Below are 17,416 nucleotides of genomic sequence, written 5' to 3'. Positions count from 1 at the left end.
CTCTACTAAGTATCTACTCATGTGCTCTATCTCTACTCTTTACTACTATGCTATGAAAATGCAACGATCGTATCAATTGGTGCATTTTACTTTTAACATTATAGGTAGGGCCCATTATTTAAGTAAGTACATCCCTTGCTACGTTTCCTCGCACCTAGATTTCTGATTTCTGGATAAAATTAATAAGTAGCAGAAAAATATTAATACAATGAAATTTTAATGCTATACCGACAGTTTCTAATGCATAAGATTGCAGAGTACGTGGGTTGGTTTGGTTCCTGGATATTTATGTCTCTAGATAAGTGCTAAAAGGATGCTAAAGCGGCTTTGGATTTATCGCTAAAAATAAGCTTACTTACTTAGTGCCTGCCAACAGAAAAAGGTACATACCTACAGATTGGATGAGAAAAGCAAGTACCTACCCACCTACCCAAGATTTTTTTTAATAGATTCTTACGCTTTTTCGCGGTTAAATCATTTTGTTTATGGTTACATAGATGCAAAGTAAGTATGCTTCCGTTCAGTAGTTTTCGCGTAATGCGCGCACAGACAGACAGACAAAAATTTTAAAAAAAATTTTTGGAGTCTATATCGATAATAATGTTTCCTCAGATTAAAATGTTCAAAATATATTTAACTAGCTGATCCCCGCGGCTTCGCCCGCGTGGATTTAAGTTTTTAAAAATCCCGTGGGAACTTTTGATTTTCAGGAAAGTAACCTATCCGTAGTAACCCGTCCCCGTGATGCAAGATATCTCAGTACCAAATTTCGTAAAAACATTAAAAACGCATGATTCTTTAAAAATCCCATGGTAACACCACGATTTAAGAATACAATTCCAACAGCATAAAGGCTGAGGAGTTGGGTCCTCGAGTTCAAAAAGTCTTTATTTGGTAGGTACCTACTACCTACCTATACATATTATGTCGTACTGCGACATAATCGCGTTGTATGCACGGACAGCCGCGGCCGTCGCCATTGTTTTAAATTCGTGATTTCTCCTAAAATATGAAGTACAATTTTTTATGGGACAATTTCGCGAAGTTTCTCTATCGATTAAAAAAAATTACGCAAATCGGCCAGTAATGTCAGTAATGATTTCGAAGTAAAGGTATAGGTAGAAAAACAGAACTCGTCCTTTTTTGAAAGTCGGTTAAAAAAGTAGCCTTTGTTACTCCTTGTTTAATCTACTAATATATTTGTTTCAAATTTGGCCTTAGGTGGTTCTCAATTCGGCCCGTTTTTTTAATGTGTGCGCAGATTATTTCGAGGTTTCTGGACCGATTTACAAAATGTTTTTAAATCAACAGTAGAAGTTTCCGTGGTGGTCCCATAAAAAAATCTAGATCCAACTCCTTAATCCTGATGCTGCGGGGTTACTGCCCGTCTAAGTTATCAATATTCGGGAAGTGTTCATAGTGAAACCGACCGATTTAACCGACTTTCAAAAAGGAGGAGTTGTCTTTTTTTTCTACCGATGTAGGTAGGTACCTACTTACACAGAAATCTCCGAGATTTCTGTACCGATTTGCGTAATTTTTTTTTAATGATTTTAAAAAATGATATGATCTTATGTCACTCTCGGTCTTTCTTTACTGCTTGTGGAAGCAGCCGCGCTGCAATTTGTTTAGAAATTAAATATGACACATGTGACCCAACGAACTTGACGCTAGTAGTAAGCAGTGTACGGTGTACCTACCTGTTTACCATCAGAATCACACACCTCTCTCTGTTTCACAACCGAGTACGACCCACTTGCCAGTTAGGTAGGCACCTACTGGTTACCGCCACCGCATAAGCTACACCAGAAGTTATAGGTAAGTAACCTTCCTATCAATCTGATTTTACGTATGGTAAGTATACACCAAACACGAACTCAGAGCGACCTCACGAGGTATGCCTACGTCATACTTTTGAATATAGGACTTTATACTCATTATCCGTGAAACACACTGCAACTTAGTTAAGCAATAGCACCCACAAATTCCAGTACGATCGACAAGAGTCAAGACTGTATGACGAAACGGCCAACTTTCAAAATTAAACACCAATGTACCTACCTATTTTTATTACGACACCTCATATTAATAGTATCCACCTACTATCATATAAGTAGTTAGGTGCTATGAAATTCAGCTGCAAGTGCAGAGATCTGCACTTACAGTTCCAACAAACTTAAGATTAGTTTTCCATTTTGTACTACTTAGATGGTATCATCGATGTATGGTACGCACTATGTATGTAGTACCTACCTATACTTATCCGAATAAAGCAAAAACCAAAAGAGGAAATGCTTAGGTACTGCAGTCTGCATCACAATACAGAGTTCATTGATTTAAACTCACAATGTTACCACTTACACAGGTACCTAAATCTACCCACTTACGTATATTATGTACCTACAAATATGTACGCTTACGCTGCATTATCACTTGCCAGCAGATCTGATTGCAGCCAAGTGATATACTAGACTAACAGTTGCCTGCAAAGTTATTTAAAAAACCGGCCAAGTGCGTGGCGGGCCACGCGCAGTGTAGGGTTCCGTAGTCACAATTAACCTCGAAAAACAGATATAACTCCTTAACTGTGAACCCTACTTAGGGTTAACAGGTTAAGGAAGGGGGGGGGGACACTTCACTCTAATAAAAATTAGCACTTTACAACATCATATTTTACAAACGGATCTAGAAACCGAGAAATGATGTTCCCATACCCACAGTATTTTAAAAGACGACGGTACCCCACACTATGAGGTAGACGAGAAAAAAAAATCATCCCCACTTTACATGTAGGGGAGCTACCCTAAAAAAATATTTACCTATCACAATTTTATTTCACCACTTTGTCGGCGTGATTAATATTTATTTATACCCATGCCAAATTACAGATTTCTAGCACAAATAGTCTCTGAGATTAACAGAGGACGGACGGACGGACATGGCGAAACTATAAAGGTTCATTGTTTACTACGGAACCCTAAAAAAGTGTGTGAAGTCTGCCAGAGTACCAATTCGCACTTGGCCAGCGTGGTATACGTGGCGGTTATAATCATAACCAAACTTTTCACTTCTAATAGGAGACCCGTGCTCAGTAGTAAGCCGGCGATAGATGATGATAAAAATAGGTCGTAAAGACTTCTCAAAAGCGACTATACTGTATGTAGATAATATACCTACTATAAATAGGTATAGGTATAATAAAATAATACTTAGTAGGTAATTCGGGATGAATATCTCCAGTATAAATTTTGGTGTACAAGTGCCATTGTGTTTGTTTGTCTGTCTTACTGTCATCTAGTAATTGCAAAGGGTCAAATGTGGCCCAGAATGAAATCTGAGAACTCCACGCAGTCTTACGTCTGTCATTACAAAAACACTTTAGCGGTCTAGTGTTTTTGTAAATCGCGAAGTCAGAAGCGAGTCTTCTGGCGTAGCCCATTCACTATCATCATCATCATCACAATAACCATCATAATCATGATCATCATCGCCATGAAAAATAAAACACAGGTGAACTGAGAACCATCATGATAACCATGATTATCATGGTTGTGGTGATCATTATCATCATGCATGCTTTGCCGGTAACATATCTACAACTTTTCTTTAGTCTATTAAGTAAGTATTTTAAATTCTTATAACTTTATATTACAGAAAGCATCTAGGCATCGACCTTGAAAGTTAAAACTAAAGACTGGATATTTACATTCAGTTCAGATTCCATTATGTGTTGAATATTTTATAAAAAATCTTGTTTTTTTAAAAGGCAAAGGTGACTTGAGATAATTTCGCATAAAGTCATTGAATAAAAGATGAATAGGTATATCTACTTAGGTAAGTAGGTACCTAACTATTAAATAAAATCTGAAATTGTTATCCCCTTGTAAGCTTTTCATACCAAGTTCGTTAGCAATAAAGGAGTAGGTACTAGGTAACTACCTAATAGTAAGTACCTTAAACTGTTACAGGTCGATATTTCTGTACATTCATATTTTGAAAATTTTAATCGATTAGAATTTTTTCTGTTTGGTATAGTTAACACTACCCCTATTACAAATGCGAAAGTGTGTTTCTGTTGGTTTATTGGTTTGTCCTTCAATCACGTCGCAACGGAGCAACGGATTGACGTGATTTATGTATGGGTATAGTTTAAGACCTGGAGAGTGACATAGGCTATTTTTTATGCCGGAAAATCAAAGATTTCCCACGGGATTTTTAAAAAACCTAAATCCACGCGTACGAACTCTACGAAGTCGCGGGTATCAGCTAGTTAGCAATAATTATTACTATCGATATAGCGCCCGAAACAGTTTTTTTATTTTATTTTAGTCTGTCAATAGGCTACTTGACTCATATCTAATTTCGTCCAATAAATGATTATTTAGTATAGTATTTTGCGTAAGACAACGAAATATATCAATAACAATTATGAAAAACGCAGGATGGATATATAAATCCAATTTAAAAAAATACAGTTTTTATTTTTATTTGAAACGCAGAAAACGCTGTCAGCCATAATGTGACGTCATTAAATATGTAAACAAAGAAATGTCATCCCTATGTAAACTAAGTAGTATAGAAGTCATGTTTATTAAACTTTGGGAAGTTATGCTGTTGTTTACAAATGCATGACGTCAGAGCACAGATAATCTATCGGCCAAACATGGCCGACAGTGTTTTCACCTGTCTAAGAAAAATATATTTTTAAGTTAAAGTTTTACGGTTTTTAGGGCGCAAAAAAATATAGTGTTAATTTTTTTGATCTAATAGGACAAATATCAACCATTTAAGACCTACTTAAAAAAAGTGTCAACTAGCCTATTGTGTATGCACTTCACGCTGAAACTACTGAACGGCCCCTACTTGGCTTACCTACTCATGGCATGGGTCACTAGCTTACTCCCGTGACTTCGTCCGCGTGGACTACACAAATATCAAAACCCTACCCCTTTGGAGGGGTTAAATTTTCAAAAATCCATTTTTAGCGGATGTAGGTACCTAATAGTTATCTGCATGTTACAGCCCGATCCATCCGGTAGTTTAAGCTATGCGTTGACAGATCAGTCAGTCAGTCAGTCTTTCGTTTTACATGATACTAGCTTAGGGTAAACTCATCCAATTTCGTGATAATCCTAATTTCGTGATAGTTTGTTTCGATGCTGGTACTGAGTTAGGTGAGCTAAATACACATCTTTAATGTGAACCTTATGGTAGGTAAATAAGTCTCAATTCTCCCTGCAAAGTTTGGTTTGATTTGTGCGATAGAGATAGTAACAAATGACAGATTTGTCCGCCCGCGCTCAGTGTCCACGCGCTGCGCGCCGTTGCTAATTTGTGTTTACGCAAATAATTAAAAAGAAATACTAAATATCCTTAGAATACAACGAAACTTACACAATTCAATCTTAGAACAGTGTATTTTGTGACTTGCTATTTGGTGTTAGAAAAAAGTAAATAGTTTTAGTATCATTCCTTATTTCATCAACCCACAGAATTAACTGATTTTCAAGTTTTGAATTGAAGTCGTGTCACGGATTTAACGTAGGTGCATGTGATGTTTGTAAAAAGCGTGGTTAGAAGCTGTTGTTTTTCGTAATTTATTAAGTTAATATGAACATTTATACCCAGTAGAACTAAATAAAATTTTGGTAACTACATAGAAAAAAAGTTTTCAGTATTTTTGTCACGGAATTGAATGAGTTGATTTTTTATCTTAATGAGCGATTGTAACTTGGAATGAAAATTTTCTTGTTTACAGATATAAGTACCTATTGGAGGAACAAAAAACTAAAAAAATAGGAAATACATAATATTATAATGAAGCGACGCCAAAAACAAAATTTCATGTGCGATGCTTGCAGTCTTCTTGTGGTGTTTATTAGCATGAATGTGGAAATCTCAAGGAGTTTTTGATTTATTTGTCACGAAATCAGAAAAATATTTCTATATAAATGCGAAAGATGCAGCTTAGTAGTTTATTTGGAAACATTTTTCTAATTTCGTGACAAAAACTTCTGCAATTCCGTGATAACGTAATTAGCCAAGTATGTATCACGGACTTAAAGTGATTATCGCGAAGTTGTGTGAGGTAGGTTTCGATTTTAACCTATAACTCAAAAAATACTAATCTTAAATAAACTTATTATTCTAATTATTGTTAACAAGTGACTGATTTATTTTCCTATTAAAAATAAAAAGATAATTTTAAGAAAATAGCGAAGTTTTATTACATTTTGTGTTTTATCACGAAATTGGATGAGTTTACCCTATATCCACGACATCGTCCGCGTGGACTACCTAAACAAATTTCAAATCCCCGTTTTACGACTTTAGGGATTGAATTTTCAAAAAAAGCGGATGTCTACGTCATCATAATACATCCCAAATTTCAGGGCGATCCGTCCAGTTTGAGCTGTGCGTTGAGATAGATCAGGCAGTCAGTCAGCTTTTCCTTTTATATGATACTTTTTAGGGTTCACTCGGGATACCTAGGGATTGAATTTTTTGATCCAGATCCAGTTGACTCCGATTTTAACAATTCTTATTTCTTTACAAAGATTTTACAGTCAGGTAGGGCACTATAATTTAGTGTAAGTACATCTCATGAACAGTTGCGGAGATAGAGGACGGAACCTCAACGGGTAACTCCAAATCAATGGTGCTCAGTAGCATTGCTTAGTAAATAGTAGATTTTTAACCATATTACATAACTTTAGCACATATCTACCTACCTACATTTTCATTCTTTCCCTATTAGTAACAGGTTTGATTTCGATAAAAATGTCTTGACAATTCAATGCGTAGTCTCATTATCAATCTAAACATTTCACGAGGAAGGTTTATGGATTTATATGTAGGTACATACTTATTGCAATTTGAAATAGGTATAACACATTCATACATGGAATAGGTACTTAACTCACCCCGCGCGCCCACCCGGGCGAAGCAGGGGCGGGTTAGTTAGTAATTATAATAAAAAAACAAATATGTAGGTACTTATTATATTTGTTACAAATAGTTCCTATAAAATGTAAAATAAATTTTGAAAAAAAAATAACGTAATAAAACTGCACAAACTCTTTATAAAAGTAGCTTAGGTAGGTACCTACCTAAAATAAGTAGCTAATTAAATTTAAAACATTTATATATCTATTTATTGCATTTACATGACGTGTGCGTCAAATTAATATTGTTTATTATACTTACCTATTAATCACATAGAAAATTATATTATAAGCGCTTACCTATTTACAAATTATATTAAACGTGTAATTGTGAAAATATATATAATATTAGGTAAATATATAATATTAGGTTTGTTGGTAAGTGTACTTTGTACATAACACGTTTTTCAACCAAATTCGATTGTGATGTCATTCAAGATAATTTCGTTTTTAGGGCTGCACCAAAATGGAAAAAAGGAACCTTTGGTGCAACTGGCCGTCTGTGTGTTTAATAATAATTAATTGTTATTTAGACTAGTTTTCAATAATGCTTGCCAAACATTATAGCAAATGAAAAAAATCAGGAGAGGATTGGGAAGGGGGGAGATATTTTATATGGGGCTAAAATATAGGTAGGTATCAGTGTGGTACATCATTAATGAATGAGCTTAATTTGAACATTCTTTTTAACTTCAAAATATCAAAAAAAATCTAAACTTCGAAATAATATTAGAGTTAACAAAAGTTATATAAGAATATGAACTTTAGAGGAAAAATTAACAAGAAGTCCGTAACTCAGTTTTTTTTAGAAATCAGCAATAGCAATAAACATTGACAAGTTTTGTGGCCCCACTAAAAGGGATTTGTTTTTGAGATGTAGATTAAATTAACCAAATAACTAGGTATTTATATGTATTGTGTTTCATTCCATGCTACGGAACCCTCGGAGGACGAATCCGACTGATACTTGACACGCTTCTTGCAGAACTTTGATCATATCATTCTATCAATTAATTAGGTAGGTAGGCATATTACGAATTTAGGACAATAATTAAAAGCAGTTCGAATTCTTCACATTCGAACAGATTTATTATTCTAAATTCTTATTGTAGTAGGTACATAATACAATAATTTTGTTTTGACTAGCGAAACGCTCGTTTATATAAAAAAAGGGGATACAAAATATGCCTTAAGGAGAAGAGTAAAAATGTATTTTGATAAACTACCTATATATGTATAGATGACGTCCGCGACTTAGAGGAGTTAGGGCTACGTCGATTTAGATTATAAATATTACATGGGAATTCTACGACTTTGTGATATAAAAAGTAGCCTATGTTCGTCTCCAGATACAAGTTATCTATGTACTAAATTTTGCCAAAATCGGCTAAACGGATGGGCAGTGAAAAGGACAGACAGACAGACGCACACACACACTTTCGCATTTAAAATATTAGTATGGATTTATCTATAGCGTAAGTATGTAAGTACCTTGATAAAATAATAATTATTATTATTATACCTATTTCGAGTACATTATTCAATCTTTTTTAAAAGGAAAATCAATGTTTTATCAGTACGGACCAAGTGGCACTTATCAAACACATTTCCTTGTTTGTAGATAAAATACATTGGAAGTACTTAGTGTCTATTTCCGTCCATAAAATACTAACATTTCCACTAAATAAGTAATCTTTACTTCCATACTAATAAATATTATAAATGCGAAAGTGTCTGTCTGTCTTTCTACTAGGGTCTCACGGTCCAACCGTTTAACCGATTTTGAAGAAATTTGGTACCTACAGATATAGCTGGCATCCCAAGGATGGACAAAGGCTTTTTGTCCCCGAAAATCAAAGAGATTAAAAAAAAACTTTAAATTAAAATAAATAGCGGGCCTCACCTAGTTTGATAATTAAAAAACCGGCCAAGTGCGAGTCGGACACGCGCACGAAGGGTTCCGCACCATTATACGTTTGCTGTATGGGAGCCCCCTTAAGTGTTTATTTTATTGTTTTTAGGGTTCCGTACCTCAAAAGGAAAAACAGAACCCTTATAGCATCACTTTGTTGTTTGTCTGTCCGTCTGTCTGTCAAGAAACCTACAGGGTACTTCCCGTTGACCTAGAATCATGAAATTTGGAAGGTAGGTAGATCTTATAGCTGACATTTGGGGAAAATTCTGAAAACCGTGAATTTAGGGTTAGATCACACAAAAAAAATTAAATTGTGGTCATGAACTAATAATTGGTATTTTCAACTTTCGAAGTGAGATAACTATATTAATTGGGGTATCATGTGAAAGGTCTTCACCTGTACATTCTAAAACAGATTTTTATGCATCATAGTTTTTGAATTATCGTGCAAAATGTCGAAAAAATACGACTGTAGTACGGAACCCTCATTGCGCAAGCCTGACTCGCACTTGGCTGGTTTTTGTTGTTATAGCGGCAACAGAAGAACATCTGTGAAAATTTCAACTGTCTAACTATCACGGTTTATGAGATACAGCCTGGTGACAGACGGACAAACAGACGGACGGACAGCTGAGTCTTAGTAATAGGGTCCCGCTTTACCCTTTGGGGACGGAACCTTAAAAATAGCGATTGTTTGAAATAGGTCTACAAAACATTTTCGGTGAACACAATTAACTAGACAAATATTTACTCAATAATATCTTGATTATAAATATTTTGTAATACCTATATAAACAAGAACAAATATTTAAAATGTATAGGCACAGTGTGACTGATAAAGGCTCCCCCACACAGGCGCGTTATTATAGGTCGATATAGTGGCTAATTCCATTGTACACAATCTCTAAACTAAACTAAAATGGCACGTCTAAATCTATTGCTATCCCTTTCATAATGTTGCTTGCGGAAAAGGATAGCATTAGATTTAGACCTGTTAATTTAGTTTAGTTTAGAGATTGTGTACTAGAGAATCGGCCCCAATATCGCATGCGTTATTGCGATATCTGTTTTCAGTGCAGTTTGTATTAGGATGGTCATGTAGTTACACACTGCTGCGATAATAACGCCGCAATGGAAGTAGGACGTATTATCGCAGCAGTGTGTAACTACATGACCATCCTAATACAAAATGTACTGAAAACAGATATCGCAATAACGCATGCGATATTATCGACCTATAATAACGCGCCTGTGTGGGGGAGCCTTAAAACGTCACGACCCCTTAATGGGTTGTAGGGGAGGTTAAATGCTATCAAATAACTCATTAGGCCTAAAGGTATGAGACCTTCAGGCGAAAATGGACCATTGAAATGACCATTTGATAATTATCATATAATTATTATTTGAATATTATAATATTTGACCTCCCCCCTACAATCCATTTAAGAGTTACCATTCGCATATACATACAAATACATGTACCAAATAATTGCTACACTCCAAATTGATAATGTTTTTCATTTCACCTATTTATTTGCATAGATTGAGGTACAATAGATATTATGCTTATGGGGTACAGTAGCTACAATCTGACATGGAGTAGCATGCAAAACCACTTATTATTTTAATTTTACAATATTAAAATTCATTCTTTAACAACACCAAATTTCGATTAACCCAAAATAAAATCCAGCAATAATAAATAATGTACCTAATCTATATGTATATTTTAATACATTAGTTTTTTTATACACATACAAATGTTGGTCATTGTATAGTTCAGTAGGTAGGACATTATGTGTTATTCGTTTCATATGAATATTTCAACTATGTAAAGTTTAAGAGTTCCTTTTTATAACGACTTAATTGCCTTAATCTATCTTATCTAGTTAAAAAACAAAATTAAGATTTAAAAGTATTTACCCTTCATTATATTCTGGTAAGGTTTCTTTAAATTGCAGTTTACACAATGCATATAGTTTGCTTTACTTAAACTTATAAGTAGGTAGGTAGGTAAGATCTCAGGCGCTAAAGAATGGCATGTAATAGTTTCTAATTACACACAGATTGGTTACAAAATATTGAAAACGAAAGGTGCGGCCTTGATATAATTTTAACCTGTTTTACCTTTAAATAAATGTCGAAATTTTAATGAGTTAAATCTGCAGTGGAATGTTTTTAGAAATGAAATAATTCTTTGAATTATAATTTATTAAATTTCAAGGCCTTTAGAGAAGCATCATTTTGTGAATGACTGAAATAAATTATATTGGAATGTATAAGTGGCAACTTTTTATAAGTATTTATTATAGAAGTCCTACATAGGGTTCCATACCTGAAGGGTATCTATTGCCGCTATAACAACAAAAATTAAAATTTCAAAATGGCCGCCATGAAAATTAAAAAGTGTAATTTCTTGTACAATGTACGGAACCCTTCGTGTGCGAGTCCGACTCACACTTGACCGATGTTTTTATGTTTTAGTGGCTTAATTGGTTTTAACTTTCATATAAAATATTTGTTCTGACAAAACTTCGAGCATATCAAGACATAGTAAGTACTTGTACTTCATTGCAATTATATTGCAGTCTGCGTTTTTGCTATAAGTATCATTCAATTTATTTAATAATTTTAAACGCGTAATTTTATATTATTATTATTATATAGATAGGTATGCGAAAAATATTACAGACATTGCCGAAGCGCTAGTCTTTAGAGATCGAAAACTAATAAAATACACAATTTATAATATCACTTATTCAACAGTAACAGATTTAGCGAGATTTCTTGGACAATCAACATTGCAACCGCGCAGAACAGCGATGTGATATGCTAACAGCTGCATGGGGATAACAGTGAGGACACCCTGTAAACAATCCACAGTTTTTGGAACTTCCAAGGTGCTAGATGCGAGGGCCGTAGTTTCCGTGTCCCCTTCCTCGCAGACAACAATCGGCCGGCCTTTGCGGGCAGTCACCTGCTGAAGCGCATTCATGCATTTTATATAAACAGGGTCACGCATCACAATCATCATTACTGGCATAGAGTCATCGATGAGGGCGAGCGGCCCGTGCTTCAACTCTCCTGCCATAATTCCTTCACTGTGCATATATGTCAATTCCTTTACTTTTAAAGCCCCTTCTAAACATGTAGCAAAGTTGTATCCACGTCCCATTATCAACAATGAGCGCTGTTGATAAAGATCTTTTGCCAACGCTTTTACTCTGTCGTCTAACGCCAACACTTGACGAATTTTAACATCCAATTCATGAAGTCCTTCGATAATATCGGCTCTACGCTTTTGTAACGAAATACGATCTTCGCTGATCACCAAAGCGAACATAACGAGAGACACAAATTGCGAGGTATATGCTTTGGTGGAGGCGACGCCGATCTCGGGGCCAGCATTGATATGTACACCACAGTGTGATTCGCGACAGATGGAACTACCAACAGTGTTAGTGATGCCAACAATCAAGGCACCGTGGCGTTTGCAATAACGAAGGGCCATGAGAGTATCAGCAGTCTCTCCTGATTGAGAGATAAAGAAGCATACGTCGTCACGAAACACAGGTGTATTTCTGTCCAAGAAATCTGAGGCCAATTCCACCATCACCGGCAGCTCAGTTAACTCCTCGAGCAGCTGGCGTGTAGCAACAGCACTATGGTAACTCGTACCACAACCGATCAGCATCAATCTTCTGCAGCGTTTAATTTCTGGAATGTAATCTTTAATACCACCGAGAGTCACAGTGCCATCGGCGAAGTTAAGACGACCTCTCATAGTGTTTACAATAGACTCAGATTGCTCAAAAATTTCTTTCTGCATGAAGTAGTCATAGTTGCCTTTCATTATCTGCTGTAATTCCAGTTTCAGTGTGAAAATCTCTCTCTGGTGAGGATCTGTGCTGCTGCCGGACAAACGATGGATGCTGAGAACTCCATCTCTGATGTGGGCTACATCATCATCTTCAAAATAGAGCACTCTGTTAGTGTGTTCAATAACAGCAGAGGCATCTGATGCAAAGAAGTATTCAACATCTCTTTCCTCTTCAGGCTCAAAGTGCGCATGGCTGTTGACACGTGGCACAGAGGGCACAACTCCCCTGGTGGCCTTGTTGTTGGTGTACATGATCGGCACATGGTCACTCGACAAACGCCTTTTAGTTTTGATGCCCACGAGCAGGGGGCTACCACGTCTGGTGGCCACACATTCATTAGGGAAATAACGAGACTTGAAACACAGAGCGAAAGCTCCTTCTAGTTGTTGAATTACCTGCTCGACAAGTTCCTGGAAGCTGTAGTCCTTGTGTTGACCGTAGATGTGGTGGACCAACTTGGCAATAGCCTCTGTATCAGTTTGGGATTCAAAGATGTAGCCCTTGTTCTCAAGGAAGGTCTTAACTTCCTTATAATTAGTGATAATTCCATTGTGTATGACAACAAACGAGTTGTCTTCCCCGGAGCGCTGCGGATGCGAGTTGATGGCGCTGGGCTCGCCGTGAGTTGCCCAGCGGGTATGAGCAATACCGCAATGTGATTCTACGGATTCTTCCACAGCTAGATCGACACTCTGTTCCTGTAGGAGCTCTTCGAGTGCGGCAACTTTACCCTGTTTCTTCACAACAGCGATATCCTTTAGATCGGCGGCATCGATAGCGACGCCCGCAGAGTCGTATCCACGGTATTCTAAGCGTTTTAATCCATTCACAAGTAACTCCAAGATTTCTCGCCGGGTCTTAGGCGTCAGATGATTAATGTATGCAAAAATTCCACACATCGTGAACGAAGCAGAACGTAAACGTAGAACCGAGCGCACGTAACCACAACGAGCCCGAGACTGTGAGCGACACAATACTCAGCCAATATTGAAGACCTTCGTAAATGACTCCTACCACTATTAAGTTACTTTCACTTACGGCAAAACACACGTCATCATATTTCGTTATCGTATCGTTGTATACAACTTGTTGTTACCTATATCGTAAATATCTACACAAGCAGCGGCTGGCGGCAAAAACTTGTTTTATTACACAGATTAATATTGTACGTATTTTATTATGATGGTGTTTTTTTAAAAAACTGGTTTTACGGCTCTGGATTCTAGCTCTTTTGAGCGTATGATGATCTACTCTCTAATCTCTGTACTCCATCTTACCTTAGAGACATAAACTCGAAATTTTTACGTTTTGACATTAGCTAATTACGCTGTCTCCTTAAAAGCGGTGTTCCTAAGTAAAAAATCTGAAATTCACTATTTTGTTTAATATTAGAACCATTCTAAATACATATAACTAACTAGTTACCTAACATCACGATTTATCCTGATAAAATATTATACACGACTAGCTTATGCTCGCGACTTCGTCCGCGTGGACTACAAAATTTCAAACCCCTATTTCACCCCCTTAGGAGTTGAATTTTCAAAAATCCTTTCTTAGCGGATGCCTACGTTATAATAGCTATCTGCATGCCGAATTTCAGCCCGATCCGTCCAGTAGTTTGAGCTGTGCGTTGATAGATCAGTCAGTCAGTCAGTCAGTCAGTCAGTCAGTCAGTCAGTCACCTTTTCTTTTTATATATATAGATAAATGTGTCTGCATCTTATATCTATATTTAGCACCAGGCAAATATAGTATTTCAGCCGGTAAACATGATTAGTTGCATGTCCATAGCCTATAAATGGTTTTTATTATTCTTTCTCGATTTGGAAACAAAGACGGCTTTCCAATTTCTCAATCAGTAAGGCGATTTCGTAAAACCTGCATCAATCATTATTACAATAGTAATTGTGATTGGCTGAATTTGTGCTATTCTTGTTGCCACAATGCATTGTAGCCAATAGTAAACCAGCGTCAACCAATCAGAGGTGATTGCAATCATGAAATTGTAGCTGTATTCTTCTACCGCAATCGCGCAGCAGTTAAAATTAGATAAAACTTACTCGATTTTCAACATTGACATTTTAGTATATTCCGTAAAATTGAGGAGATTTTATCAGCTGGCAATCTTTTTTCTACAGCAAAAGCTCAAAATAAATACCGTAAAACGGGGTGAATAGGAACTGGGGTGTGAATAGGGACAAAACTGGGAATGAGATTTGAACGTAAAAATAATACCCAAAACAGCTTAGAATTTTGGTAGCATTGTTTTTCCCTATAGTAGAATATTTGATCTTTTATTTGGCAACACTGAACCAGACACAAATTGACATTAAAATAACGAAAGCGTCATTGCAAAAACGTTGTTCAAAACACGCTAAGCCGTAGGTCTCAAAACTTTGTTTACTTTGACGCAGTACGAGAATAAAACAGTACAAAAACTATTAGAAATCATTAAACATTTATCTAAGAGGCGTCAGAAAAGCAGATTTGTCTAAATGTTACATATTTTTCTGTAAAAAAGAAAAAATTGGAAACCAAGTGGTTTTGGCTTTGCCATGGGGATTATAGGTACGGGAAAGGGGTGGATAGGAACGCTATACTTACTGAATTGGAACGAATCAAGGTTAAATAGGAACAGTAAGGTTTATATAGGGACAGGGCTGTCACTTTAAATATTTAATTAAATTGTTCAAAAAAATTCATCCTTCTTGTGTAGTCGACTAGTAAAATTTTGTTAAATGGCATTTTACTGTTTAATATTGATAAATAAATAAATAAATAAAAATATTTTTTATTCAATTAAACTTTTACAAGTAGGTATATGTAACTACACTACTTGTAACAGTTTAATTAAATAAAAAATATTTTTATTTATTTATTTTGAATCGTCAAACCACTGATTCGGAATGCCAGCAACCAGCAAGAAACTCGGCGGTTGCTTTTTTTTAAAGATTTGATACCTACTATGCCATGTATAATAACATATAGCCTATGTTACTTCTGAATAAAATAGCTATAGAATATGGTGAAAGAATTCTCAAAATCAGTCCAGTAATTTCAGAGTTTATCGATTACAAACAAACAAGTCTTCACTTTCCTAATCTAAATATATAAAAGGAAAAGGTGACTGACTGACTGATCTATCAACGTACAGCTCAAACTACTGGACAGATCGGGCTGAAATTTGGTATAAAGATTAAGACATAGGCATCCGCTAAGAAAGGATTTTTGAAAACTCAACCCCTAAAGGGTTGAAATAGGGGTTTGAAATTTGTGTCGGATGAAGTCGCGAGCATAAGCTAGTTTTGTAATATTAGAGGATAGACTAACTTGTGTTTGACAACCCTAACCTTTTTTCCCTATTCACCCCTTTGCCATTCCGTTACACCCCGGATCAAGTATAAATAGGGACAGCATATATTTTGATTAAAATATACCAGTAATTTAACATTATTTTATATTTTTTGGATGTTTCCTTAGAATTCTTACAACCGGAGATGCTTACAAACAGTTAAAGCATCATAATTTGTACCAAAACATCCGTAAATTTCAGTGCGAAGTTAGATTTCGTACCTATTCACCCCGTTTTACGGTACTTACCTACTTTTAGAAGTAGCCCTATAGGCTACTTGACTCATATCTAATTTCGTCCAATAAATGATTATTTGTTATAGAATTTTGCTTAAGACAACGAAATATATCAATAACAATTATTAAAAACGCAGGATGGATATATAAATCCAATTTTAAAAAATACAGTTTTTATTTTTATTTGAAATGCAGAAAACGCTGTCAGCCATGATGTGACGTCATTAAAAATGTAAACAAAGAAATGTCATCTCTATGTCACGCGGGGACTAACGTAGTATCCATATATATAAAATTTAAAGTCCTGACTAACTTATATATCAACGCACAGCCTAAACATCTAACCAGCTGGTTCTAGATACATGAAATTTGGTGGGTGTGTTCTTTGTAGGTAAAGAGAAGGTATCCACTAGGAAAGGATTTTTTGAAATTCCACCCCTGAGTGGGTTAAATGGGGGTTTGAAATTTATGACGTCCACGCGGGCGAAGTCACGAGCATAAGCTAGTTTTTATATATTTCTAAAAACTCATAGTAAACGTAAAAATTATCGTTTTCTCTTTATAAATTGAATATGTTATTAAGTAAGACTTACAACAAAGTGATCTTTGCAAAATAAATTTGGGTTGCAGTCGTTAGTCATATAGGATCCCTTTAAGCAAGTCTTCGCGTGTTAGGTACGTATATTTATTTCACTGGGCACTCTAATCCACAACTTTCCTGTGGTCTTTATCGATGCGTTTTTACATTCTCGGATGGTACAATAACGATAATTACTATATTTTTCATGTAAACTAGTATAGAAGTAATGTTTATTAAACTTTGGGAGGTTATGCTGTTGTTTACAAATGCATGACGTCAGAGCACAGATAATCTATCGGCCAAACATGGCCGACAGTGTTTTCACCTGTCTAAGAAAAATATATTTTTAAATTAAAGTTTTACGGTTTTTAGGGCGCAAAAAAATATAGTGTTAATTTTTTTGATCTAATAGGACAAATATTAACCATTTAAGACCTACTTAAAAAAAGTGTCAAGTAGCCTATTGTGACACTTACTGTTAGAGCGAGATAGCTAAATGCAATTA

The 17,416-nt window shown here is 35.7% G+C and overlaps 1 protein-coding gene across 1 annotated transcript; it reads right to left on the bottom strand.

Moving 5' to 3' along the window:
* Positions 1 to 6,985: 6,985 nt before the first annotated feature.
* Positions 6,986 to 13,868, bottom strand: LOC117996998 (glutamine--fructose-6-phosphate aminotransferase [isomerizing] 1-like). Its single transcript, XM_069498168.1, has one exon. The coding sequence runs from the start codon at positions 13,637 to 13,639 to the stop codon at positions 11,615 to 11,617; it is 2,025 nt and encodes a 674-aa protein (XP_069354269.1). The 5' UTR covers positions 13,640 to 13,868; the 3' UTR covers positions 6,986 to 11,614.
* Positions 13,869 to 17,416: the final 3,548 nt, after the last annotated feature.

Source organism: Maniola hyperantus, chromosome 4 (assembly GCF_902806685.2).
Source record: "Maniola hyperantus chromosome 4, iAphHyp1.2, whole genome shotgun sequence".
Classification (NCBI taxonomy): Eukaryota; Metazoa; Arthropoda; class Insecta; order Lepidoptera; family Nymphalidae; genus Maniola; species Maniola hyperantus.
Note: the sequence above shows the minus strand (reverse complement) of the source record. Positions and strands in the feature narration are given on the sequence as shown.